Raw genomic sequence first — 27,895 nt, 5'->3', positions numbered from 1 at the left:
TTTGATATCCTATGTAACTTAAGAACCTGAAGAAAGGAACAGTTGTTCTCGAAACGTCGTTCATTGGAAAACCAGATACTCACTAATCGTAAGTACAAAAGTTTTTGTATTTTAGAAAGAAGAATTTGAAGAAGACTTGGAAGAACACGTAGGAAAGGAATGGCAAATTGTGATGGATGATTTTAATGCACAAGTGGGAAGAGACAGGAAAGGGTATACGGAAATACATGGAGCAGATGGATGGGGACAGAGGACTGAGGAGGGAAGAAGGCTACTGGACTTTTGTAAGATAAACAGACTGTTAGTAGATAATAGCTGGTTTAAGAAGAAATAAGACAGCCATAAGATTACAAGATACAGTCGGAATAATGAAAAAAAGTCTAATAGATTATATATTGGTAAACAAGAAAGTAAAGAAGATAATGAACAACATTAAGGTAATACCCAGTGAGAACTTAGACAGTGACCACAGTTTACTAGTAGGAGATGTGAAGGGATTGAAAATAAAATAGAAATATCAAGAAATATTGTGAACAAAAGTGCCAAGAGATGAACCCAAGAGTAGAAACAGAATGCACAAGATTTAAAACAGAATTAGTAGAGGCAGCCGAAAAGGTATGTGGAAGGACAAGCAAGAAAAGAAACACACACCATGGTGGAATGAAAGAACTAGAGGGGCAGTGAAAAATAATGACGCATTTACAAAATCGTTTCAAGTTAAATCACAAAATGCACGAAAAGAGTACATGGAAAAGAAGAAAGATGCAAGAACAGTATTAAAGGAGGAAAGAAGAAAGTGGATGGAAGAATGGACCAAAGTGCTAGAAGAAGATGTTGATGGAACAAGAAAGTATTGTATGGATTAGTGAGAGTATTGTATGGATTAGTGAGAGAAGGGAGAAGAGAAAGAGGAGACAGCAGTAAGCTAAGGGTAGAAAGGGGAAACATTGTAGAAATTGTAGAAGAGGATGAAGAAATAAGGAGAATGTGGAGAAATCATTTTGAGAAATTGCTGAACATGAAAAAAGGAAATTAACATGAAGAAGTGGAGGAAGCACTGAAGATAATGAAGAGAGGTAGAGCACCTGGAGCAGATGAAGTGCCAGTGGATATGAAACTAGGAGCAGGAGTGATTGGTGTGGAGTGGCTATACAGAGTGTTGAATACAGTGTGGCAAGAGAGAGAAGTGCCAAGAGATTGGACAAAAGGACTAATAGTTCCCATATTCAAGAAGGGGAACAGAAAAGAATATAAAAACTACAGAGGAAAAACACTAATGTGCCACTCAGCAAAGGTGTACAAGAAAATATTAGAGAAAATAAAGTAACAGAGTTGAACATGAAAGAGGAACAGTATGAATTTAGAAGAGGCAGATCAACAGTAGATCTGATATTTACCATAAGGCAATTACAGGAAAGGCATTACAAGTATGGAAATGATTTGATTATGGCATTCCTAAATATAGAAAAGGCATACAATAGCATAGACAGAACAAAGATTTGGAAGGTTCTATGAGAGAAAGAAGCAGAGGAAGAGATAGTGTGTAGAGTGCAGAGCACATACAAGGCCAACCAGAGCTGTGTGAAGATGCCAGTGGGAAGAACAGAGTGGTTCAGTATAAGTAATGGACTGAAACAGGGAAATGTTCTTTCCCCACTGCTCTTCATAATTACAATGGATGTAATTAACAAAGAGGTGGGGAAGAAGATAGGAGAGGAAGAGATGAAGGCCATGTTGTTCTTTGATGACCTAGTAATATGGGGAAACAGTGAAGAAGAAGAAGAAGAACAGAGACAGCTTGATAGTTAGAATGAGGAAATTAGAAGAGCAGGAATAAAATTCAGTGCAGAAAAGAGTGAGGTGCTAATAACAACAAGAAACAGAGCCAGAAATGTACCAAAAATAAAGATGGACATGGAAGAGTTGAGGGTAGTGGAGAGCTTCAAATATCTAGGAAGCATAATTGAGAGAAGTGGAAGAATAGATGAGGAGGTAGACAGAAGAGGACAAATAGGAAGTGGACTCTATCAAAGTGTTTGCAGATTAATATGGAACAGGGATGTACCTATGAAATGCAAGAAGGTAATATATAATACATACTGTGTGCCGATAGTTACGTATGAAGCAGAGACTTGGACAATCACAGAGAGAGACAAAAGAAAAATGCAGGCAATGGAGATGATTTTTTTAAGGAGTATATTGGGGAAGACTAGAAGGGATAGAATAAGGAATGAGAAGATCCAACAGAGATTGGGGGTGGTGAAGCTCTAGGACAGGATAGATCAGGCACAGATGAGATGGTTGGGACACATGAAGAGGATGGATGCAGAAAGACTACCAGTAAGAGCTTACAATGCACAATGTCTATTATTCGCTGGAATTGTGATTTTCTTCTTTTATATTGTTGTTAACACATATATTGCACTGTAAAGACTCATGCATGTCTTGGTGTTCCAAAAAAAGGCATGAAAATGGCGGATTCTCTTTTCGACTTTTTTTTTAACAAAAAGAAGCATAATGACAAACAAAAGGTTGGAATTTTGTTGCATAACAATAATGCACTTGAACCTCGATTTGGGAATAGTTTGCTGGTCGGCAGCAGGAGGTTGGCAAGTACTTTCAGTTTCGGAAAAGGGGGGAGAGGAAGGGGGCATATAACAAAGGAAACAATCAAAGTGCAGGTGGAAAGAGAAATCCTTATACCCGAATGCAGGTGTAATGTGACCGGCAATGTCCAAAAATAGACTGATAACTCACTTCTAAGAAGTTCTGCAGTTCTGAGTCACTCACAATCGTGGTTGTGCAGCGAAAAGTTCTTTTAGTGCGTGGCTGTGCATTGACAAGTATTAGTGCCGCACAGACATGTCGTTTGGGTGGGGGGGGGGGGGGGGAGGTTACAAGTCATGTTCTATTGCTCATATGATAAGAGTGCAATTATTTTCTTGTTCCAAACATGCCTGTGATCATTTCCATGTGTATTTTGACAATGTCCTGTACTTTGTTGTCCAGGGAGGGGCATTTTTTTCCCCAGAAATTTTGGAATTTTCCAGTTCCTCCCCTCCCCCCACATCAACAGATACACTCAATGTGCATAAATTGTATATGGTCCGAATCTATGGTTCATTCCGCGTATAACGGTTCTTCATTCATCTGTCTAGGGCAATTAGCCTCCGATCTACAGTCATCTAAATGAAACTCTGCATTTTGCTAAAAATTGGCCCGGTCACAGCTTGCTTACTTTGCAAAATAGGCTTCGTAATCAAAAGGTTAATGATGCATTTCTGGACTGGAGTTCCTTATCTAATATTGGTACAATGGTCAGTCTTCATCCACCCTGCCAGTTTGATTCAAGATCACGGAAACACACTGTATGATGGCTTTTCCATAACACATTGACATCATAAAGCAGTGGTAATGAAAATTTGGCAAAGTTTGTTTTAAGTCCACTTTGGATGGGCTAATCAGGACCAGACTTTAGCAGAATTCTGCTTGAATTAATTTTTTGTTCCTTTTCTTTCTTGAATATATGATTTAGAATTTAGATTGTGCCATCCTTGCGTCATTGAATGAAAAAGTTGGATATTGAAAAAAAGTTCATCTTCATGCCAGAAATAATAATTATACACGTCACAAATTATTTACTCAGTACTTAATGAGTTTACATTAAATGGCTAAGGCATGATTCATGTTTTGAGTCCACAGGTTCAAATTCAATGGCCAGCCATTATGAGTATGGATTTTCCCATGATCTTCCTGAGGATGAATGAAGGCTTTGTATATTTTCTCCCACTTGCTTTTCCTTTTTAAATTCCACCTTCATGTTTAAAGTCAAAATTTGTTTTCATCCACTTAATGCACAAATAGTCTGATCTTGACTGGATGCACAATTTAAAGTGCAACATGAACCTCTAGCATGTGCTCCAATCAGAATTAAACCCATGTCCCTTTGATTAGAAGGCCCCAGTATTCACCACTTGGTTCAAATAAGAAGACATGATGAAATCATTCAATCAAAATCAACAGTACATCAAATTTAATAAAACCTAATGTAAAATTACCTCTATACCCTGCTTAGGGTGTCTCATTATTGACAACTGAACCATGAAGGCACATGTTTAAAACTAATTCCATGCAGGATATTACTAATTTTTATGTCAGAAAATATGAAATTTATATACACAGAATGCAAATGATAACTGCAACTGACTGTGAATTAAATGCAAGTACAAAGTACAGAATATGATTTCCATGGTGATTTTGGAACAAGGCATTTCCAGTTAAATTATCTTAGAAATTACTACATTCATTATTAAGTTTATTAAGAAGATCATCCTGGAAATAAATTACAAATACATAATGTGAAAGGTCCAGTCATTATAGTGATCAATGAAAGTAAAATAAACCAGGAGCACTAGATTCAAAATTTATGTTAAAGATTTCAGATATAAACTGATAGAAGTAACAAGAAGAGTTTTTCAATATTAATTTATGTCAGTGCAGTAAAGCATGTGTGTCAAAGTACGGAGGCTTAACGTTGGCTTATAGAATTCAATTTAGCATTAATCTTAACAACTGATTGGACATGCAATTATTAAAAGATCTCCAGCCTTTCTTGAATTCCAGGTAGTAACACTTTTCAACTCACAGCACTGCTGTCCACAATATATCTTCAGCATAGCTGGACCATAATTGTGTTTACCTATAGATTCTCTTAGAAAGGCTGGACTAATTTATGTTGATAATTAAAATAATAATTTTCGAGCATTTAAAAACAAATCATTTCTGTTCAGTTGTTCCTATTGTCAGTCAAATTTTACAAGTAAAAAAAATATAATTTTAGTCTAGGATGAAAATGAAGGTTCAGCTAAGTATATAATGAATAATAAGACTTTGGTTTTGGTGAATTCTCACCATATTCCAATAATTGCAAAGTAATTTGTAAATAAAAAAAATACATGCATGCTTTCTTGCACTTTGTAAACATCTACACTGTATGCATGTACCCAGTGTGCCGATTTATGAACCCAAACCTGCATTTAGTAATCTGTATCAAATTAGGTTATTTGCTGCTACTATTTCTACTCTGGTAATCTTGCGTTTCTATTGCATCTCTTTATGTTAATTACAACAATGAGGATGAATGATAAAATAGATGATGGAGCAAACACGTCATGTCTTATCCAGGATTCAAACTTAGAAACACTAGTGTTGTAGCATGCTACGCTAATCACTCCACCATGGATGCTGGATTGATGGCTTGTTTTGCATAGTAATCTAGTAACAGAAAGGAAAGTATCTGTTGAAAAATTCTAACCTGGAATGACATATCTTCCTCTAGCATCAATTGTTCGTGTACCTCCTGGAATAATTAAGTTACGGCCCACTTGCCTGTAAGAAATAAAGATGGTCTCATTATGCCAGAAAATAAAATGATTGAATTCAGTAACATAGCACTTAAACAAACTAAATATATTATTAACATGATAGAGATAAGGTCCTAATTATCACCAGCATTGAAACACTCACAAATTCCCAAAATTTACACCTTGTACTGAAAGACAACCTTTCCTGGTATATTACCATTTAAAATGTATACTGTTATTTTGGTTGTGTAACTCTAAAAGATATAAATTAGAGGAACTGTTTGTTTCAATGATTCTGCTTTGGTAGTTCTGTTGGTAGGCTGTGACTGCCACACAAGAAACCTGGGTTCTATTTCTGGGCTTTGTGATCTCAGGTGGAAATTTACTCAAGAATGCCCCTTCATAAAACAACTCTTGGGCTCACTCAGGCTCTAATCAATGGGAGGCAAATCTTGGGGGATGGGGGTAAGGCTGCTGAGGTGTGGTGCTGATCTCATCACCTCCAGTATGGCAGAGATTGAGAATGTATGGAGCCCTCCCTCCACATCTCCTATGTGCCTTGATGACATACACTATGTAGCCAAAGTCACCGGACACCCAGTGCTGTTCATTCCAAAGACACCAGTGATGTAACTAGTAAGATGTTGGACCTCCCTTCGCAATTATTATAGAATTTACTTTTCTGGGCAGGCTTTCCACTAAGTTCTGGTATGTTGTGGGTGGATTTTTTTCCATTTGTCCTGTAGCCTCGTGAATAGTTCATGGGTGATTCTTGGTCAAGTGGGTCTGGCACACAATCGATGCTACAGTTCATCCCAAAGATGTTCTATGGGGTTCCAGTCAGGGCTTCGAGTGGGCCAGCTAAGCACATCCACCTGATTGTCCTCAAACCATGATGCAATTGACCCTGCTTTAAGGACAGGGGCATTATCGTGCTGATAGAGAAAAGGGCATATACCAAATTGTTGCCACAGTGTGAGCTTCATGCTATTGTCTAAAATTCCTCATAAACACCACTGTTGATGTTGCCATTGACCAAAACAAGAAAAACAGCCACTTCACTTGGGTGTCTGGTGACTTTTGGCTATCTAGTGTATGCAAGTCACAGGCAATAGCTTAACCTTCTTTACCTTTTTCATTAATTCTACAGTCACACTAATTTTCTCCAGACTGTGATGGGTAAACACAACAATTAATTCTCCAAATACTGTACAAAAATAATCCAAAATATGGTACCTTGGTTATAGAGTGTAGATCATTCTGAACCATGTTCATAAAGGTGGAACAAAAACTTGGCTCAACATTCAGATTGGTCATGGCCAGGATGAGGAAGTGCTACCAGGAGCAGAAAAGTTAAATGCATATATAGTGTGGGGGAAAAGTAAATTCTTGGCACGTAAAATCGGGGTTCCTCTCAAATGCAGCTTTTGGGCATTCAATCCCCCACAATCTTAATATAGTACTACTAAAAAGAATGCATAATCAGGGTAGCCACTCTAGGACCATGATAAAATTCAAGTATAATTTCCAGTTTTCAAGGTGAACTTTCTAAAAATTGAAGGGTACAAGCAGATGTTTTCTCTATTCCAACCTTAGGTATTACTGCCTCTCACCACTCACACACACTCAAACAAATATATTAACAATATAAAGGGTGTGATTCCAATGTATCCAAAAATTCTAATGCAATCATTTAAATGGAATAGATATTGAAAATGTATAATTTAAGGTGCAGAGTTTACATATGCCATTTCACATACTGAGACTCGAAATACATCTACAAAACAAGTAACAAATGTTACGGGATATAATAATAAATTTTGCAATAATCTTCCATCTGCCAGATAAGTTGTTCTGCAAAGGACATTAACAAAGTAAACTGACTGAGAGTATTCTGTTTTATTTTCCATGCAGCTTTCTTTTCCTTCCTCGATAAAAATGAAAGCTAAACTGTGAAAAACTTGCCTCAGGATATTTATATATGTATGTATGTATATACAGGGTGGTGCAAAATTCCGTTTACAACTCTTGGGAGGTGAATCGCCAAGTAAAAACAAGGAAAAAATGCCATGTGAAAAAATGTCGAAATCGGCACCGTTTGCGAGTGACAGGCATGCGAAAATCGCCTCACACCATGTGTAAAGTACAATAACTCAAGAAGGAAGAAATATATCAATGTCGGATTAAAATAATACAAAGAAAGTTGTGCCTGACGAATACAATGGTGCAGAAATTGAGGCCCAGTGTAAATTGCGCAAGGGAACTCTCAAAGAAAGTGGGGAATCCCATGATGGAAAATATAGGAAATTTGCTACTATTTTCTACATAATGTTGAGATCGGAATGTAGGCAGTAAAAAATGACGACGTATGTCCACATGTCCCACTACTGCTGGGACACCCTCCCACAATCGGGAAATAGGAAATTCACCCGAAAATGACGCTATGCCGTCAGATTACGCTGAGATTGATTTCAGCTAATTTACACAGGAAGCCCCACTAGAGGCGCTGGGAGTGTAGGTCACCTGTTACGTATTAGCGTTGGTGGATACTACGTAGAGAGTGTAATCGACCGTTGTTCTTCCTGTCTGTTCTGCGTGTCGCAGCGTGGAGTTTAGTCTGGCGTGTGTGTGTGGTTGAATTGCGCCAAGGAATATTGTACGTAGAGTACGTATTCCGTGTTCTTTCTCGGTTTGCAAAAACTGCGTGGACACCTGTGTGACATTACGTGGGTGCTAATCACGGTAGTTGTGATCCGTCACTCGGAGGGAAAGTGCCCCTGTTGCTGGGCAGTTCTCGAACAGGACAATGGTGGAGTACTCTACCCACGAGCTTGCTGATATGCATCTCGTTTATGGAGAGGCAAACCGAAATAGCCGTGAAGCACGGCGTTCGTATCACGAACGTTTTCCCGGGCCTCCCCGATGGCGCAGTGGTAGTGTCGTCGCCTTGTAGTCAAGGGGTCCCGGGTTCGATACCCGGTGGAGGCACATGGCACAGTGGTTCGGATCCCACTTTAAACCATAGGTCCAGTCCCGATTAGCCTTACTGTGCATAAAGTGGACTTAAAACACCAACTCAAACCAAACCAAACGAACGTTTTCCCAATAGGCGGTTACCAGCAAATGCACTCTTTCAAAGACTTGATGCTCGACTGCGTGAAACTGGATCTCTACTACCCCGTAGGTGGGATTGTGGAAGACCCCGCACTGTGCGCACTGTGCAATTTGAAGAGGACGTATTGGACGCGATACGAGACCGACCTGGCACCAGCACACGTGCCGTTGCTCGTACGCGACAAACCCACCATAGCAATGTGTTCCGCGTTCTTCAGGAGGAGGGATTTCACCCATACAAATTGCATAAGGTGCACCACATACTGCCCACGGACTTTCCCCTACGCATGGATTTCTGCCAATGGTACGTGCAACAAACTCTTGCCATTCCGGATTTCCCAACAATAGTTTTGTGGACCGATGAGGCAATGTTCACCAGGGACGGCATGTTCAATAGCCACAATAGCCACGTTTGGGATATGGACAATCCGCATGCAATCATTGTGCGCCATCATCAACATAGGTTCGCAGTGAATGTATGGTGTGGCGTAGTAGGTGACCACTTGATAGGCCCGTACATTTTGCCCTCTACTTTGTGTGGTGGGAATTATCGGGTGTTTCTACATGACGTATTACCTGAACTTTTGGAAAACGTTCCACTGGCAGGTAGACAACGTATCTGGTTTCAACACGACGGCGTCCCCACACATTTCGACCGGGGAGCCAGGGCCTTACTCAACGATATTTTTGGCGATCGTTGGATTGGCAGGGGTGAACCTTTACCGTGGCCACCTCGTTCCCCTGACCTCACACCACAGGGTTTCTGTGTATGGGGAGAAATGAAAAGGCTCGTGTATGAAACCCTTGTGGAAAGTGCTGAAGACCTCGTTGCTCGTGTTAGTGCCGCTGCTGGGACAATTGTTGACATGCCAGAGGTATTTGCGCGTATCAGACAATCAGTACTTCGCCGATGCCATCTTTGTCTTGAAGTCAATGGTGGATATTTTCAACAAAGTCTCTGAGTATACCGATGTTTGTGAGCCCCTATCAGCACCGCATAGTGTCCTTTAGTGAAAGGTGCGAGTGAAGATGCTGGAGATCGCTGTACTTCATACCATCGATCTGCATGTGCGGAGGTTGTGCGCTTCTCAGTGGAATCCCTTCCAGATGTGCTGTGCCTGGAAATGTTACATGCCATTGTGTGCGTTTTCTCGCCATTCTACGTCTTCATTCCTTCGAGGATTACCCACTTTCTTTGGGGAGCTCTCTTGTAGTATGTACAGCCTGACGTTATGTGGCCATTGTTTAACTTTTGTTTTTCGTACTGCAAAGTAGTGTGTCAACATTAAGGGATTGAAACGTTTTTTATGATTTTGCGGTATTTTTTTCCATTTGGGATGGTGTCCCAGCAGTAGTGGGACATGCGACAACTTGGTTTCTTTTCTTGTTCGTACCGCAATAAGAACCGTGTGCAACAGGAGATTTGCAGTTATTTTCCTATTTCCCAATTGTGGGAGGGTGTCCCAGCAGTAGTGGGACATGTGGACATACGTCGTCATTTTTTACTGCCTACATTCCGATCTCAACATTATGTAGAAAATAGTAGCAAATTTCCTATATTTTCCATCATGGGATTCCCCACTTTCTTTGAGAGTTCCCTTGCGCAATTTACACTGGGCCTCAATTTCTGCACCATTGTATTCGTCAGGCACAACTTTCTTTGTATTATTTTAATCCGACATTGATATCTTTCTTCCGTCTTGAGTTATTGTGCTTTACACATGGTGTGGGGCGATTTTCGCACGCCTGTCACTCGCAAACGGTGCCGATTTCGACATTTTTTCACATGGCATTTTTTCCTTGTTTTTACTTGGCGATTCACCTCCCAAGAGTTGTAAACGGAATTTTGCACCACCCTGTATGTGTGTATGTATGTATGTATAAATTCAATGGTATTTGAATTAATAAAGTTGCTATTTTTCATGTCTATGGAGAAAAATTCACACAGAATTCCCAGAGCCAATATTTCACACAGAATTCCAGGAATTCAAGGAATTTCTGGTGATTAGCCACCCTGATAATGCATGAAACATTAGCTTTGCGGTGGCTCAGTCGGTAACGCGTCTGACTACCATGCTAAAGGTCCCAGGTTCGATCCCCGGCCGGTTCAAATCCGGGAACTTTTCTAACGATGGAAGCGGCCCCGGCACCCACCCAGCGTCGAATAACATGGGTACCTGGGGGAAACCCTGGGGGGTAAAGGCAGTCAGGGGCGTGATGCTGATCACATCACCCCCACTCACGACTGGATCAAGAAAGTGTGGGGCGTTACCCCCACACCCCCTATATGCCTTCATGGCATGGTGCTAAGTACAGGGGAGCACTTTACCTTTTTTTTGTCCATTTCTTTTAGATTGCAATATTTAACTTGAAACAGATGGAGTAGAATTATTATATAAACATTTGACTGAATGCAGAAACTAATTTGTTCTTGCCCTGCATGTGATGGAGAAAGTGTCATGACATATTTCAAATATTTAAATCACTGTGGATCCTGAAATCCTGCTCTTGGAATTGGTAATAATAATAATAATAATAATAATAAAATACTGTGTCGATTCCTGTTTGAGGAGATTATTTACTAATTTTTAGGATCTAAAACAGTCAGGAAATTTCAAATAGTCTTGTACTGATTGTTTTATTCTCAGATTTCTTCAATTTAAGTGTTGGAAAGTTCTTGGAAATTGCAATTGATTTCATAATTTCAAAAACAATTGCCTCAAGGTGAAGCAGTGAATACAATTGAAGATATTCATACACATACAAATGTATGTTAGGATTGTCTGTTCTAAAATGATAACACAACTCTCCATATACATATTATATATGCTGCTTATGAAAATTGTGAATTTGTGAAAACCCCTCCAGAATTTTTTTCCTGGTTTTACCCCTGGATCATAATTTTTAAACTATCAAATTAGATGTGCATCTGTTCGATATATTGTTTTCTCAAATCTACAATCTGAAGAAATTGGAGAGTTCTGGAATCCATGGAAAATAACTATATTCTTCACTGACAATTGTGGAAGCAGTTTTCTTTTTAGAGTACACAAGTGTGCTCATGACTTGATCAAAATTGGAGAAGAGAGCATATAGTTCATACTGAAAGCTTATTCCTCAGTATGAAAAGAAATCACATGCAGATGAATGGCTTTAAAAATTCAAATAGGACTTGACTGAAAATAATATCACTGGTAAACTTTTTTTATTTAGTAAAATCATATCCATACAAATACTTGTAGGTAATTATAACACAATGTATTTTTCATGTATCTGTATATTTTAAGATCTCTCAACAAAAACAATATTTCACTGGTTCATTATCATGTAAAACTAATAAAATTTATACTTACTTAATGATACCATCTTCAATATAAACATCACTATCGACAATTCCATCATCATTCACTACTTTACCATTCTTGATTATCAGTCTATTCTGAGCACTCTGAAATAATAATAATAATTACAAATTAATATTCTCATGAGCATATTTAATGCAGCAATTTACATTATAAATCACATATGAACAGTGTTCGGAAAGTTACTTTTAAAAAGGCAACTAGTTACAGTTACTTGCTTAAAAAAAGTTACAGTTACTCATTTTAAAAAGTAACTCAGTTACAGTTACATGTGCTTCAAAAGTAACTGAAGTTACTTTTACAGTTACTTTCTGCTGAAAATTTTCTTGCAACCAAATTACACAAATCAATCATTAATTGTAATAAAATATTTTGTGAAGACTAACATTTTTTTAATTATGTTACTGGTGTATAATACTGCCATGAAGGCATATAGGGGGTGTGGAGTTAGAACCCCACACTTTCTTGGTCATGGCCGAAGGTGGGGGTGATGTGATCAGCATCCTTTATCCCCCAGTTTCCTCCAGATACCCACTTTCTACAACACTGGGTGGGCGCTGGTGCTGCTTCAACAGGTGAAAAAAATATTGGTTCTTCCCCATCGAGGATCGAACTGGGGTCTCTCGCATTAGTCAGACACCCAAACAACTTTTTCTTTTAAGGAATACCCCTATGTGGTAGTATCCTCCGTTATTCACATTTTCTCAATTTTCACATATGTCAATTTTCTGTGTTCTCATTGGAAAAAACACAAACATCCATGTCCGAAATGAACTAGAATCTGGGACCCCTGTGCATTGTGCTAACCACTCCACCACAGAGGTTGACCTGAGCTACTGCAACTTAAACATTTGCATTTATTATCATTATTGTTCTTAATGAATGTCCATTGGAGTGGGGGGGATTCTAGAAACTGTATAGAAAGAGAGAGATGATATATATCACTCACGTAGAATATATTCTATATTCTGTTTCCCATAAAGGGTGTGTCCGAGAGAAATAAATTTGTTGTACAATTTCAAGTGGTTATGAACCAGAAAATGATAAAAATGATAATGTAGTAGACTATAATTGTGCTTTATCAATGAAGGTGAAACTGACATTTTAAACTTACCCCTTCAGTTCTCTCTGAGAGGATTACATAAACAAGCGAGAATGATCGTTAGGGTCTTCCTGATTCTTTTGTTTGCCACTTGAGTGTTGTAATTCACTCTTGTATCAATAATAATGGTGAGATCTGTCGAATCTTTTTCAAGAAAATGGGTTCTCATTAAAATCTCAAACTAATAGCACTTACCAAAATATATTACTTTTTTCAAAATGTCCAGAAATGCTGAATAATCATAAATAAGCGAATTCTAACCGGAAATATTTTTACTTCCATTTTTAAATTATCATGAACTGAGATAAATGAAATCATGTGGAAACAATTAGATTGTTTTCCATTCATATGCGCACTTGCTAGCTCTCTTTTGCTTCAGTTTCGTTCACACTACCAGTATCGTTGAATTATTTCGTAAAAACACTGAAATATTGCAGTAAGTCCCTCTTCAGCTTAATCCAATATTATAGCAAAGAAAAAACTATCGGATGCTGCTTAGAGAAGGGGGAAGTTATAAGGTCACAGGAACACCACAGAGAAACAAACTGCAGAAACAAGAGACACTTCACAGCACACAGCTGACAATTGCAAACTGTCAGCAATAGGAAGGAATTATCCTCCTATAGGCTTATCTTCCCTCTTCAGGGAAATCCACCCCTCTTCCGAGGTGCGTATATCGCTTTGGAATTCAGGTCTACCAAACGAAAGATGAAACATACGATAAACCTTGAAATTCCTGGCACCTGGCTGGAGCCTACCGACTAACCACCGCCAGGAGACAAATTTAGTACAAAACTTTCTCTTTTCCTCTTCATCTATTGTTTGCAAGAATTAATGTATCAAAGGATGAGCTTTTATATCACAGCAGAAACTAAATTCCAGCTCACTTTGAGTCCTAAATCGCAAATAATTTATGACACTTACAAAGCAATTTAAGTGTCTCAAAGTAGCTGTAAAAGAAACTGTTAAAATGTTACTTCTATCGTAAAAATGTAACTCTGTTACAGTTACAGTTACTCACTTTTAAAAGTAACTGGTTACAGTTACATTTTCTCAAAAAAATAACTGTTACTTGTAACTAGTTACTTCCAAACACTGCATATGAAGAGCTATATTGGTAATATTCAAAAATACAAATTTTACCAATATTTTCGTTTTAAGGCTTTCTTGTTAATATTTAGTGAAATTGTGCAAACGGTTTTAGTATTGACCATGAATTGGTTAAGAATTACATAAATATTATAAATTCTAGTACAATATAATGTGTACACTACAGTATCACACACACACACACAAACACACACACACAAACACTAAAGTCAGACTATTTGAAATTTCTGAAAGTGACACTGTAATTAGCATGCTATATGCAATCTTTTGTTAGAAGATAATGACGAGATACAGAGAGTAGATAAACTCATGGATATAATCCCCATCCCTTGCTTATTGTTCATTCCATAGCTTTCATGTGTGTGAACAACATATTTACATGATTTCTATTTTACAAATCTCCAATTGTAACGAGTTATGATGTAATTCTGAAGTTAAACTTTGTGTCTTTTCCTTAGGGGAGAGGTCGGAGTGGTTAGCACAGAATGCCAAGATTCCAGGGATCCCCAGATTCGAATCCCTGCCTGGCATGGGTGATCTTTGAGTGTTCCTTCATCCTCATCTTCGTGATTAGCCAAAAGTGGCAGAAATCAACCTTAGGGGAGAGGTGAGTACCTGCAGATGCATAAGCAAGTAGAGTCACTGTTGACTTTGGACAATGTAGACTGAACAAGAGCTTTTTAACTGGTGGCAGGTGAGCTGCTCTGACCTGGTAAATCCATTTCTGGACATTGTGGAATGTATGTTACTATGTAGAAAGTCTCGCCTCCCTTATGGTGTAGTGGTAATGTCATCACCTTGTAATCAAAGAGTCCCAGCTTCAATACCCAGTGGAGGCACATAGCAGTCAGGATACCACTTTAAACTGCAAGTCCAGTCCTTTGGTTTGGTTTGAGTTGATGTTTTAAGTCCACTTTGTGCACAGTAAGGCTAATCGGGACTGGACCTACAGTTTAAAGTGGAATCCGAACAACTATGTGCCTCCACCGGGTATCGAACCCGGGACCCTTTGATTACAAGGTGACGATGCTACGACTGTGCCATCGGGGAGGACCTGCAGGTCCAGTCCTGATAGCCTATCTGTGCATTCACTGGACCTATATTCAAGGAAGTCTAATATACATCATATGACGGAAGAATGCATTTCTGTGTATGAATATTGACTTAATGCTGCATCTAAGCCGGCAAGGAGTTTTCAACTAAATCTGATTCAAATCATCCGAGATTTGGTCGAAAATTACATTCATCTCCATTTCTCCAAGCTTACTTTGAAGAGAGCTTTCAGGTCAAGTAAAAGCATTGCTGCTTTTTTGCCATTCATTTTCAAATGCAATATCTAGTTCTGAGATTCTTTTGTAGCATCGTGAGACCGTGAACCTCTGTTTTGGCAAAATTATTATGTTTGCTTGTTCACCTCTCCCTTATATATTTGCTAAAGCTATATTTATGCATTCACAATTGCTAAGCTCTAAAAAATTATCAGCAAGAGAATATTCAAACTATTCTAAAACTTTTCCAAATACGGAGAAAAGTTACCAGATGTCAACGTGTTTGTTTTGTGGAGAAAACAAACAACTCGACAACAGCGTGCTGTGCTATCTCAATAGCATCAATCCTGTAATCAAATGCTTATTTTTCTGGTAGAGGTAGTGCAGTGGTTCTGATTCCACTTGAAATTATAAGCCCAGTCCCCAACAGGCTATCTGTGCATATAAGTGGACTTAAACTGCCAAAATATTTTCAATCATGACCAGATGGATGTGATAATATGCAATGATATGATGTATCTGTGGTGAGATGTCTCACACCGAACTAATACTAAAGCTGCAGCAAGACGGTCATGAGGAACAACTCAGCTTTTGCTTGCCAGTGCAATTTTCCAGGTACACAACATTCTAAGTATTCCTTGGGACAGAAATGTTGTACTTTCTACATAAAAGTAGCAGTTAACAAGGACGTCCAGAAGGGGGGAACAAGGGGGGGGCACTCAAAGGGCAGAAGAGTGACATAAAATAGAATTGAATGTAGTTGCATACGATTATGCTGCTTGCATTCGACACCATTGTGCATCATACAGGGTGTGTAACTTCGTAACAGGCTAATAGTTTCTGAATGGATGGACAATTGAAGAAACCTATCAACGTCACTGCACAAAAACACATAGGGCGGGTGGAGACGCCCCACAACGAGGATACCTCGAAAATTTCAAATGGTATAAAATATAAATTATTAGCCCCTTACAATGTTGGAGACTCACTGAAACAGTTTGAGGAAGTCCATTCGAAAACTGTTGACCAAAACCAGAAATGTTTCCTACAAAAGTTGTTTAAAATTTAGAGACCAAAAGAGGTGGCAATAGATCCTTCTTCATTTGGCACTTTCCCTCCCACCCCCTCCCTCGTTCTCGTCTGGGACTACATATGTTCACTCTCGATTCGCCCCACGTGTTTTCGTGAGGTGGCTTTGAAAGTTTTGGGCAATTTATTATCTATTCACTAACTATTCGCCTGTTTCGAAGTTAATGACTCCCCCCCCAATACACGAGGGGCCTGCTGTTGCAAGGGGCCAAGCTATTCTGGGAAGGATTTCAATCAGTGCGTCGTAGTTTCTTCGTGCTAAAACAGAGAAGTGACATCTGATAGCAAACGTTTGGTGCTCAGTTTTGAAGCGTTGGAATTGAATGTGCACTGGTGTTTTACTGCTTATCAAATTCCGTTAATTACGAGTCTGTCGGAAAGGAGGAATACCAATGATGTGGCAGAGTGGTTATCTTTTCGGGCTACGTAGCGTGGGATCCTAGGTTCGAATCTTAGCTAAAACATGGACGTTTTGTTGTTTGTTCCTCACCCATTCATTATTCACGTTCATCGTCGCTATTAACTGTGAGAGGTAAAATAACAACAAATCAACTAAAGGCGTGTTTCAAGGGAAGAAGAAGTTGAAGATTTAAGAATGAAATGTTGTGAACACCTAGTGTGGACTGCATGTGACGCCACTGGTACATAATAATAATTTACTTTGGAAGTTTAAACGTGAAGTAGGGCCTCCCCGATGGTGTAGTAGTAACGTCGTCGCATTGCATCAAAGGGTCCCAGGTTCGATATCCAATGGAAGAACATTGTGGTTCGGATACGAGTTGAAACTGTAGGTCTAGTCCCGATTAGCCTAGCCATGCATAAAGTGATCTTAAAAACTCGACTCGATATGTGAAGTATAGAAGTTATGATGGTTTCCCAGGTACAGTTCGCCTCGCCTTCCTGTACGAGTTGGCAGTAGTATGGCACCAGAGTGGTTTGCGATTAGACTGAGCAATAGCGTCTCCGAAAAGAACAGCTATCTCTTTGGTAACATTTTCTGTAAACAAAACGGAGAGTCAAAAAGTGACAACACAAGTTCCGCTATTTCATTTCGTTAGAATCGTGTGTTTTGTTAGTAGTTTTGGAACAAGTCCACAGTATGGCACAACCGACCACTACTATCTTGATAGCGCTTGATTAGCAATTACTCCGAAGATAGATAATCAAAATATTCTGTCAACTGATTGATTGACTATTAAAAATTATAATAGGTGAGGCTATCACACCCTTCTTCTAATACGGGGACATGCGCCTTTGAGTAATGAAGAACTATTGAAGGCGGTGAATTAAAATAGCAAATATTATGGGCATGAATTTCTCATCAAGGGCAATCCTCACGCCATTGTTAAACGCTAGGCTGTAAAGTGGCACTCAGCACAGAGATGAACAACAAAATAACCACACACACAGGATTATCTTGTGGGGTCAGACGCCGTTGCCTCGTTAGCGGATTCCAGGGTTTACTACATGAAGAAATGTTGAGATTTCAGTGATATCCTTATCTCCAATCAAACTTACAAACAAGAGGTTTATATAAATGAGATATTTCGAATACAGAACTATCCTTCTGTGCACCACCGATGGTGTAATGGTAATGTTGCCTTATAATCGTGTCTCACTTTAAACTGTGGGTGCAGTCCCGAGTAACCTATCTGTGCATAAAGTAAACTTAAAACTAAACTAGAACTATCTATCTTTCCATTTATATTTTCGTTATTTTGTCGCTTTTTCACTCCAGGTTAATCGCAACGGTAAGCATAGATGACAAACTGACGAAATAGGTATGGGACAAACGCGCATCACTCCTTACAAAGGATAAATCCTGCGACAGACATTGGTGTGTGTGTGTGTGTGTGTGTGTGTGTGTGTGTGTGTGTGTGTGTGTTAGTATCATCGTAGCATGACATGCTAACCACTCCACCAGGTAGGTCGATGCTGCATATCTTGCTTGCCAAATGGTTACTTCTACAATCCTTTGCGCATTGCAGTGTTTGATGTATGTGTGTAGTGCTCTAAGACATCGATTTTCAAACTCTTTTAAAGGTGAACCTTCGTCGACCGAAGTTTCCGCGGGGATCTCTGCATGCGATATCTCAGAATCTCTCCAGACCAGGCCTTCTCATATTATGTATCGTAAGCATTTTAAGAGGAAAATGTTCAGAGGCCTGCAAGAAGTTCCACTGACTGGAACATTAACCAGAGAAGGAAGAGAAAATTATGACGTACGTAATTTTTACATAAGTTAAGTTTTTAGGATTTGAGAGAAAATTAAACCTACTGACGTATTTTTAAAATATGTAATCATTATCTCGGTGGAAAATATCATTACTTTATATTTAAAATTCAGTTTATTTAATTTTGCAAGAAGTGAATGGGCACAAATGACAATTTTTAGGAGTTCGAGGGGTCTGGACAATCCCCCTAAGCTCTATGGTTTTCGCATAACGGAGCCCGAGAAATATGGTTGTACATCAAGGATTTCGAATTTTTCTACTTCTTTTATTCTGGTAATCATACCAAGGCGGCAAGAAATATTGTTTGTTTTAATACCCGATTGTGAATTGGTTTTACGAGGCCAACGGGAACATTTCTGGAAACAATGAGCTATTTCGCACCGAGTTATTTGCAGTTAACAAATGCAGCTGCTGGCGTACCAGATGCTTCTGTTAACATAAATATGCGGGGTCTTGCAATTTATCTGGATAGCCTACAACAGTTTAGAAATTTTTTTTTCTTTTTTAATTATTAAGGCATACAGAAAAAAAATGTTTTGTCACTTTTGTAAATAGCCTGATTACAGCGTAGTTTAATTTGCCAATAAGAGTCTATTATTCTGTTGTCATAAATTATAAGTACACCACATCTCTTGCGTAACACATTGAGGCCATTACTTTTGGTTCTAAAGGATAATCTGTAAATGAGTCAGAAACAAACTGGAACGTGAATGGGTCTGTTTTTATTTGGCATCGATCGGTCTTTTCCTGAAAACTTAAGCAACTCTGCATGGATTTCGCTTTTCACACGCAAATGTAGCACAAGCCCAAGTCAGTACCGTGACCAGTGTTTTCTTCAATGTATACATTTTCTATGTATTATTAAAGAAAATGCGAAAAGAAACAACATGAGGCGATGGGTTATCAGAAAATCATAATTAAAGAAAATATCGACAGTGTACTGCGGGTTTGCCTATACTTAAACGAAAACAGTTGTTGTGCGATGACACACCGGGATGAGATTTTGCACCTGACTGTTCGATGCATAAAGGCAACAGTTTTTCTTTGCTATTGAAATTCGATCTTATAAAAATATATTTTCGGTCTGTTTAATTGTTTAATGTCTTAGTCTTTCCGTACCATTTTCGCACTTCCCTACTTTTGATTTTATATCTTGTGCTGCATTTGCTACTGAAAAGTGACCCTGTGCCGAAATTCTTGGAATTTCAGAACACGAGTTTTGCTTAAACAGTTACATCTTTATTTCTCTACATTTTGCCCCTGTGGTTCGTTTAATTTTCGATTTCCATATCGTTCATTTGTAGCAATCGGCATAAATTTACTTGCTTATAAAGTTTATACATCTTGCGTACTTGCTATGCTGTGTTTGTGTTCCTTGCTTAGTTTTTATACGTGCGTCCCCAGATTGAAACAGAATACGATGAATAACTTTAGCGCTAACAGTATAATCCTTATGTGCGGTTCTCTACACAGGAAAGAAGAACATTCTATTGTCTCACAAAACAGGAGATGCGATTATTGTTTTCCACGCATGTTTCGTTGCCATGGGCCGAAATTCCCACACCACGGGAAATGTTATGTTGTAGTCTTGGGAACCTGCGGTGCACCAAAGGACCCAACTTGTAGACGTCATCCATCATTTGGCTCGTCCCGAACGGGCAACGTCGAGGGAGAGTGCCAACAGGTTTCTCGTTCACGTTTACTCATCAGACGATAGCGTGACCAGAAACTTCCAAATGGGGGCGCATTGTTCATTTTCTTCGTCAGTGCTACGTTTTCATATTTGTTTCGCCCATCCACTTTCTTTTACAGAACCTCGAAGGGTCTTCCTGGACATACAACTTCATGGGACGCCTCATTGAATATCTAAACTCTTGTTGTTCATATTTTACTGGCTGGTCTTAAATGCTATTCGGAGGTAGCGTCGCAATTATAATAGGTTCGGCTGTTTGTGCAAAATGTTACGGAGATGTCCCACAGCATTTTGGGTGTGGATGCCTTAATAGTTTAAATCCGGCTTTCTGTCTGCCTACCTAATCTTCTGGCATCATTATACACGAAGGTTTATTGTCGCAGTACCATAAAACGAACGCTCCTATCCTGGCAAGAAACATCCAGTTTACTTTCGCCGACCTCCATGGCGGAGTGGTTAGCACGCCAAGGGTCGTCCCGGGTTCGAATCCCGGTCAGGGCATGGATGTCCTTTGTGAGTGTCCCTTCATCAATTCCATCATAACATTACTCATCCGCATCTTTGCGATTAGCCAAAAGTAGCAGAAGGTCTAAGTAAAATAAATCAAATGAAATCCAGTTTACTTTCTCATCAGTTTTTAGTGGGCTCATTTTTATATTCTACAACTCTTTCCTAAGCTTCACCGGAGCTTATATCGAGGATGATTATCGTAAGACATTCAGCTTTCTCGGCTGTTCTACTTTTCTAAATCTGTTTTCCTAATACGAAAGACATCTGTTGTTTGGCATTGTGGGCAGCTTTTTCTTTAGTTTACTTTCATTTCAAATGTCATTCCCTGCAGAGAGAAACTAAGGTGCATCAGATTTCTTGATTTTTCAGGTGCGCGTGCCTCGAATCTTATCCTTACTTTGCGATTTACATCGGCATTCACAGACACCGTATCTTCATAACTGCCTAAATTCCATGCAGCTACTTGCCGACCGCCGTGGCCGAGTGGTTAGCACATCGCGCAACCTAAGGCACAACCGAAAGCGGCTTACTTCAGTTCCCGAAAGAAAAAGAAACATGGAGAGCATGATCGTCAACGACAAAATGTTGTAGGAACTTTTTCCATCGTTCGCTGCAGTTGCAGAACCAAGGGTGTGGTTCTCTTGTGTGTCGATTTCGGGATTCGAACCCTCGACCTCTCTACATCCAACCTCGCATGCTTCATTGTTGATCGAAAACGTTTCGGCTGAAGTACAAGAACATTTGTATTTAGTGCATTTCAGTTCCAAACGCCCGCAAGGTAGCCTTTTAATGGGACATCGATTAACGCAATCACCTTGCGCCCAGTGAGGACGGCAAGCTTCGGTATCTCGTATCCCATGTTAAACTTAAGCGCGCGCTCTAATAATCTAAATGTGAATGTGACAAACTCTGAGTAATGTAAACGAGTGAAAAACTTAAACATTTTTACATAGTTTTTTCTGGCTGATAGCATTGTATCATACCTGTTACTTTTCTAATATGGTTTTCCGGCAATTATTTATACAGCCTTTGAATCTATTTTAACATGCAGAATCCACTCCTATAAACTTATTTAAATTCCATGCTTTAAATACTACATTGCAGAGTATAAATTTTAAATTTAGTATAATTGAATCATTAGTACAGAGCAACAATTTATTTGACTGCGTTTTGAGTACATTTCAGAAAGTCTATTGCTAAATTTTCTCGGCTGGAAAAATCGCATGTGTCTGGTCGAAAACCAGAGTGCCATGCCTTATGCAGAATTCATGTATGAGATGGTTATGAATGTTGCATTACTGATGTCTGGTTGCAATTAAAATAATACATCTTAGAGATTTCGTTTAAAGGAAGTGTTGTCCTTCCTATGAACATGTCAAGTCGAAATTTAAAAGGTCAGATTAAATCTAGATGGCCATTTCTTAATAATGACGAAGAACTGCAGCTACATCCAGAGTAATTTTAGATTTACTCTAAAAAAAATATATCGTTGAAAAACTTGTAAAATGTTTAATAGAAAGAAATAAACTACAGAAAATTGATATGGACCTCTTTTTCGGAAGTAATTATTAAGTCAATCTGTAAGTAAAACTGTTTTATTTATTTTTTATTTTTTAAAGAAAGAAAAACCAACATATTTCGTTTTCGAAATCGTCTACTTGCTATTACTCGGCTACTGCTCCTGAAATCACTGTGTCAGGTCTTATTGCGGCAACAGTCCATCACACACGAAAGCGTTCTTACAATGCCTACGTTACTTCATTTATTTTATTTGCAGATATGATTCTAAAACAATTATAAACCTAAAATAGTTATGCCATGGCCAGAACATCTACAGATGCGTATTAACTTCCCACCAGCAAATACTTAACGCCAGTAGTAGACTCGTAGCATGTGCTAACCATCTCCCGCCCCGCCCAGGGCCATTGATCGTCTGGGGCAGAGAGATCGATGGGGAGGCGCCGCCGGTGGAGTGGATCGACGACCGCCAGTCTTCTCCCCGACCGAAGAAAGAGATCTGACAACCGTTTCGCATGCAAGGATCTCCAAAACGAGTGACAACGATCACCACGCGTTTCAGAGTTTAATTTCTAAATAATTCAGTGTGTGCTGTTGTTTAAAACTTGCTGTCGTCTGGGCTTCCCAAACATTTCCAATGCATTCGGTGGATGAGCAGGCTGAATGGCGGACCCTCGGACTCGAATCCGAGGGTTCCGAGTTAATCCCCTGACTTGAATGTTTCACTGCGCTTGTTTTTCATTTGCTTAAACAAATCACCATTCTTCCCAGTCTACACTAACCTACAGCGCCAGAAATCGACTACAATTGAAGTTTCGAAACGGCTTCTGAAAAGGTGGATATGGCCGGTCCACACGCTACGTCTTAAAATACACCTTGCTTGCGCATACACGAACTGTGCATGCAAGACGTAGCGTGTGGAACGGAAGACTGTGCAAATTTTATAACTGCGCATATGCAGAAATTGTCAACCAAAGACTGAGCCCAAGAGCAAAGATGTTCGCATACCTCAAAGGTCTGCGCAAGCAAGTCTGTGCGTGTGGATGCTCCTCTTAGTCTTTTGTCCTCTTGTTGCTGTTTTCCTTCGACCCTAATGATCAAACACTATTACCGGAGTTCGAAATCTTGATCTCTTTTTTTCTTCATAAATTTGTTTTTGTACAACAATGAAAAATCTTCGTTAATGTTCACGCGAGTTTTAGCAGAGTTCATTGAACTCTGCAAGAAATTTCCGCGTTTGTAGCGACTAAATTCAAAGAACTACAGTGACCAGGACAAGAAGAATCAGACCTATGGAAGCATAATATAAAAATACAAAGAGGTTGACGCTTCAGCGAACAGAAATACAGTAGTAAGGAAAATCAATTCCATGAGGAATGTTTACCGAAAAGAGTTGGCCAAAGTGAAAAAGCCAAACAGTTCATTCTGGCGCTGGGGATGATGATGTTTACAAGCCAATGTTAAGGTATTTGAATTTATTTGGATTTTTGACTGATCAAGAAACTACAAATTGTTTTCTGCCTTTCCACGCTAATCGTAACGATCAGATTGAATGTTGAATTTCTTGAACTGATGAAGTCTGTGATGATGCCATGATAACTCTGTCGCCATGCAATCAAGGGGCCCCGAGATCAATCTCTGTTTAGGGGCGCATCAAACAGCGGTTCGAATTCCACTTTCAATTATAGGTTCAGGCCGGATTACCCTATCTTAGTGTCTGTGGCGGAGTGGTTATCACCTTGTGCTATGATGCCAGAGGTCCCAAGTTCGAATCCCGACCTGGGCATGGGTGTTTGTGAGTGTCCATCAATTTGATCATACATCACTCGTCCCCATCTTCGCAATTAGCCAAAAATTACGAAGCAAAATAAGCCAAACCACAAATGGTAACAAGGTATTACTTTTTTCAACCCCGCAGGCAGTGCTTTTTAATAATTAACTTCCCCTCTTCCCATGGCAATACTGTCAGAGTAATGCTCCAGACAGCCAGATGTCCCAAGTTTGAACCATGGTCATGTTCGTGTATATCACTGTGTTGGTCCCATTAGCATTTAATCACTTCATCATACATTCTCATCCAAGAGGTAAAAGAGTGGCATAAAGTAATCAAAATATAAATATCTTATACATTGTGATTGATTTATTATTTATAATAGAGATATTTTTTTAAGGGAACTGAATTGTAAATACATTTGTCATAAGAGAAATCAAGAAAGGGTATTTATGTTAACTTTTGATTTTTGAACATTGTAAAGTATTCTAGGGAATTAGGAAAACTAATGTTAGTGAGCTATTGGAATAGTATTTTGGGTAGTGTTAATATAATATACATTTACAATGAAGGTTTATTTATTCACATATTTATAAGAGGACATAGGTGTTAAGTAAATAAACATAATGTTTCTCACAACACATTTCACGAAGTAAGGTCGGGCCTCCCCCATGGCGTAGTGGTAGCGTCATTGCCTTGTAATCAAGGGGTCCCGGGTTCGATACCCGGTGGAGGCACAAGTGGTTCGGATCCCACTTTAAACTGTAGGTCCAGTCCCGATTAGCCTTACTGTGCATAAAGTGGACTTAAAACAGCAACTCAAATCAAATCAAATCAAAACGAAGTACGGTCACGTGATAAAATTGGTGCATTTTTAGTAGCCAGTGCCTGTACCATCCTGAACGTCTCGTGCTCTTAAGACGTATAATTTGATTTCTTTTTTACCAGAGTAGCACTTCCTCCATGAATAGAACAAAATGTAAAGCAAGACGTAGCATGTGGACGCACCGCAACTGCAACATCTTGTCCTGTACAGTTTTGAACTGCGCAAGCAAGACGTACTTGAAGACGTAGCGTGTGGACCGAAGCGAGATGACACAGTCTCGTCTCTTTAGCGAGGACATCTGCCTCGTTTTCGGTCTCGCCTCGATTTCAGAAGCCCAGTCTCATTCTTTTTTTCTTTATTTGGAAGCTACTAGTCTTGAAAAACTACATTTTGTATCATGTAAGTGCGAAAAGCAAATTGAGACGAAATTTTCAATTTTAATTATAGTTGACTAAAATATCTTAGAGGGCCTCCCCGATGGCGCAGTGATATCGTCGTCGCCTTGTAATCAAGGGGTCCCGGGTTCGATACCCGGTGGAGGCACAAGTGGTTCGGATCCCACTTTAAACTGTAGTCCAGTCCCAATTAGCCTTATTGTGCATAAAGTGGACTTTAAACACAAAATCAATCTAAAATATATTTTAGAATATGTCTCGGCCTCCTCTAAATTTTACGAAGGAGCCTCGTTCTCGGTCTGGTCTCGAAGGTCCTGGTTTCGTTCCAGCCTTGATTTTTAAGTGTCACCCCTTGACAGGAACACCAAAAGAAATTAGGAGAATAAGTCAACAATTATCTGTTCTGTTGGGAGTCCGTACAGCATGAATCTTCACGTCGGGCATTTTCCCTAAATTTAAGAGGGATGTAACGAACCTTCCCAAATTATTTCTCTGCAAGTTCGCCGCAAATTGTTTAAATTTTTTCATTTGGTAATGAGATATCCATTTCACAGAATTCTGAGTGGTCTCAACACCAACTCCAAGCAGGTAATCCACACGATTGTAATTGAGTTTGGTTTACATGAACTTTGAGCATAGGTAAAGCTAAACTGCTTAAAGTGGGATCCGAACCAACATGTGCCTCTACCAGGTATCGAACCCAGGAACCCTTGATTACAAGGAGACGTGACGGCGTTACCCCTGTAGTAATCCATACGAAACCTTGCCCGTTGGTGGGTTTGGTTTATAATCATTCAAGAAAAATGAAGGAAATGTAAGTCAATTTATACAAACGTTTGCGCTGTTAGTATCGCTTCTTTCTTGTGCAGAGCAGCCTAACAAGGCCGGACGACCTGTGGATCTACAGCGTATGGGAACAATTTCTTATTTCTTTGAAGCACTAAATTTCTTCCGACATGATCCTTTTACACCGTATATACATACCATGTACTTTCCATACAGCGCTAAGGGAACTAAAGTGAGTCTACGAATCAAGGTTGATCTAATTTTAATATCGCCGCAAAGTACATGCACTTGCGTAAGGAGAGTTATCTGAAACAGCCTTCGATCACGTGACCAGCTGGAAAATTGAGTTATCAGTACGAGTTTCTAACCTTTGGCGTGTCAACCAAAATGGGTTTTCTACATTTGGTACTTCAAATCTTTCTTCTTAACGTCATGAACTTAAACTCTCTCTCGACGATGGCTGCTCCTTTTCATTTCATCCTCATCGGACCCCGTGTGCCCTATAGGATACACTGAACAAGTACAGTTTGTTGATTTGTTTGAAATCTTGTGTGTGGTTGATGATACGAGGTCACAATAGTTATTAGATTTCACAAAAGTGTTCTTGTGCAACTTGGAGATTTAGTGGGAAAACTTTGCTTCATATGATTCATTGAAAACACAACGCCGTACCATGACAAGTGATAGGCCCTACATAATATACTAATTTGCGCTAGTAATTTATGTTTTTTTTTCTACATGTGTAATAATTATCCCTATTTGTGTATGACTTGGGCATTACTGTAAGTGTCAATGATATTATAAGTGATGTGCCAATTTCTATAGTTTTCATTTATGTGTCCTATAGGAAATATGTTTTTCAATAACTGAATATTCCACAAAAAATACATATAAGTTTTCGTAATCACTTAAAGTGTAAAAACATAATTTGATGACAATTGGGGAAAATAAACATTTTTCGATTTTATGGTTCCTTAAGTAGTTAATCTTAGCGATGAAAATGGATCATTATTAGATGACGTAGATCAACGAACAAGTACAATAAAATTGTTATGCATAGCTGGGACCCAATCTGCCGCATTTGGTGACACAAATAGAGTTCTTTCCTACCAAAGAAACCATCCCACAGTAGTTACTTATTTACTTTGCAGAAGTTGTTTCCAGACGCAAATTATGATCGCGATAGGTGGTTGGTAGTTGAGAGACTGCCGAAAAATGGAGCAAGTATTTTTTACACGAAACAAGCTTACCTAAGTACTATGAATAATTATTTGTGTGAGTATTCGTAACGAATAATTACTACTTGCGTTCTCAATTTCCTTCGACTACTTATCCCATCAAGAGGTGATAGAAGTACACAATTCTAAATTTCTTCAACAGTTGTATAGTCCTCCCATGATTTTACTAGTATTGTAATATAAATTTGCTTCATCATTGCAAGGAGGGATACCTCTGCGGGGGAACGTGTGGGAACCAACACAGCGAGGTGTTGAGTCATTTTTCTTCAGGAATTTGTTGTGTGAAATTTCAGGTCTCCCAGTAGGACCTTTCCTCCCTCATTGTTAACCTCCGGCGGTATCCACTACTTCTGCAACGGCAATCAGGCAACTCCGAAACTTTTCCATATTTTTTCCAGTACCTGGGTCTCGGATTCTTTCGTCACGGACCGATTCTTTGTCCATTCACGGGTGTTACTAACTGAATTTCTCATTTTTCTTATCGGAGCCTTTGAAACGAACGACAGGTGTCGATTT

The 27,895-nt window shown here is 39.2% G+C and overlaps 1 protein-coding gene across 5 annotated transcripts in view; it reads right to left on the bottom strand.

Annotated features, from left to right (window-relative positions):
* CRMP (Collapsin Response Mediator Protein) overlaps positions 1–27,895 on the bottom strand; it is a 276,601-nt gene that overhangs the window by 47,611 nt on the left and 201,095 nt on the right. For all 5 annotated transcript variants that reach the window (XM_083116907.1, XM_083116909.1, XM_083116908.1 and 2 more), the window contains 2 exons: positions 11,831–11,925; positions 5,315–5,388 (listed from right to left, as the gene is read on the bottom strand). In XM_083116907.1, the coding sequence (XP_082973033.1) occupies positions 5,315–5,388; positions 11,831–11,925 (169 nt within the window). The remainder of the gene's footprint in view (positions 1–5,314; positions 5,389–11,830; positions 11,926–27,895) is intronic.

This window comes from Lepisma saccharinum, chromosome 2 (assembly GCF_977018435.1).
Source record: "Lepisma saccharinum chromosome 2, izLepSacc3.1, whole genome shotgun sequence".
NCBI lineage: Eukaryota > Metazoa > Arthropoda > Insecta > Zygentoma > Lepismatidae > Lepisma > Lepisma saccharinum.
Note: the sequence above shows the minus strand (reverse complement) of the source record. Positions and strands in the feature narration are given on the sequence as shown.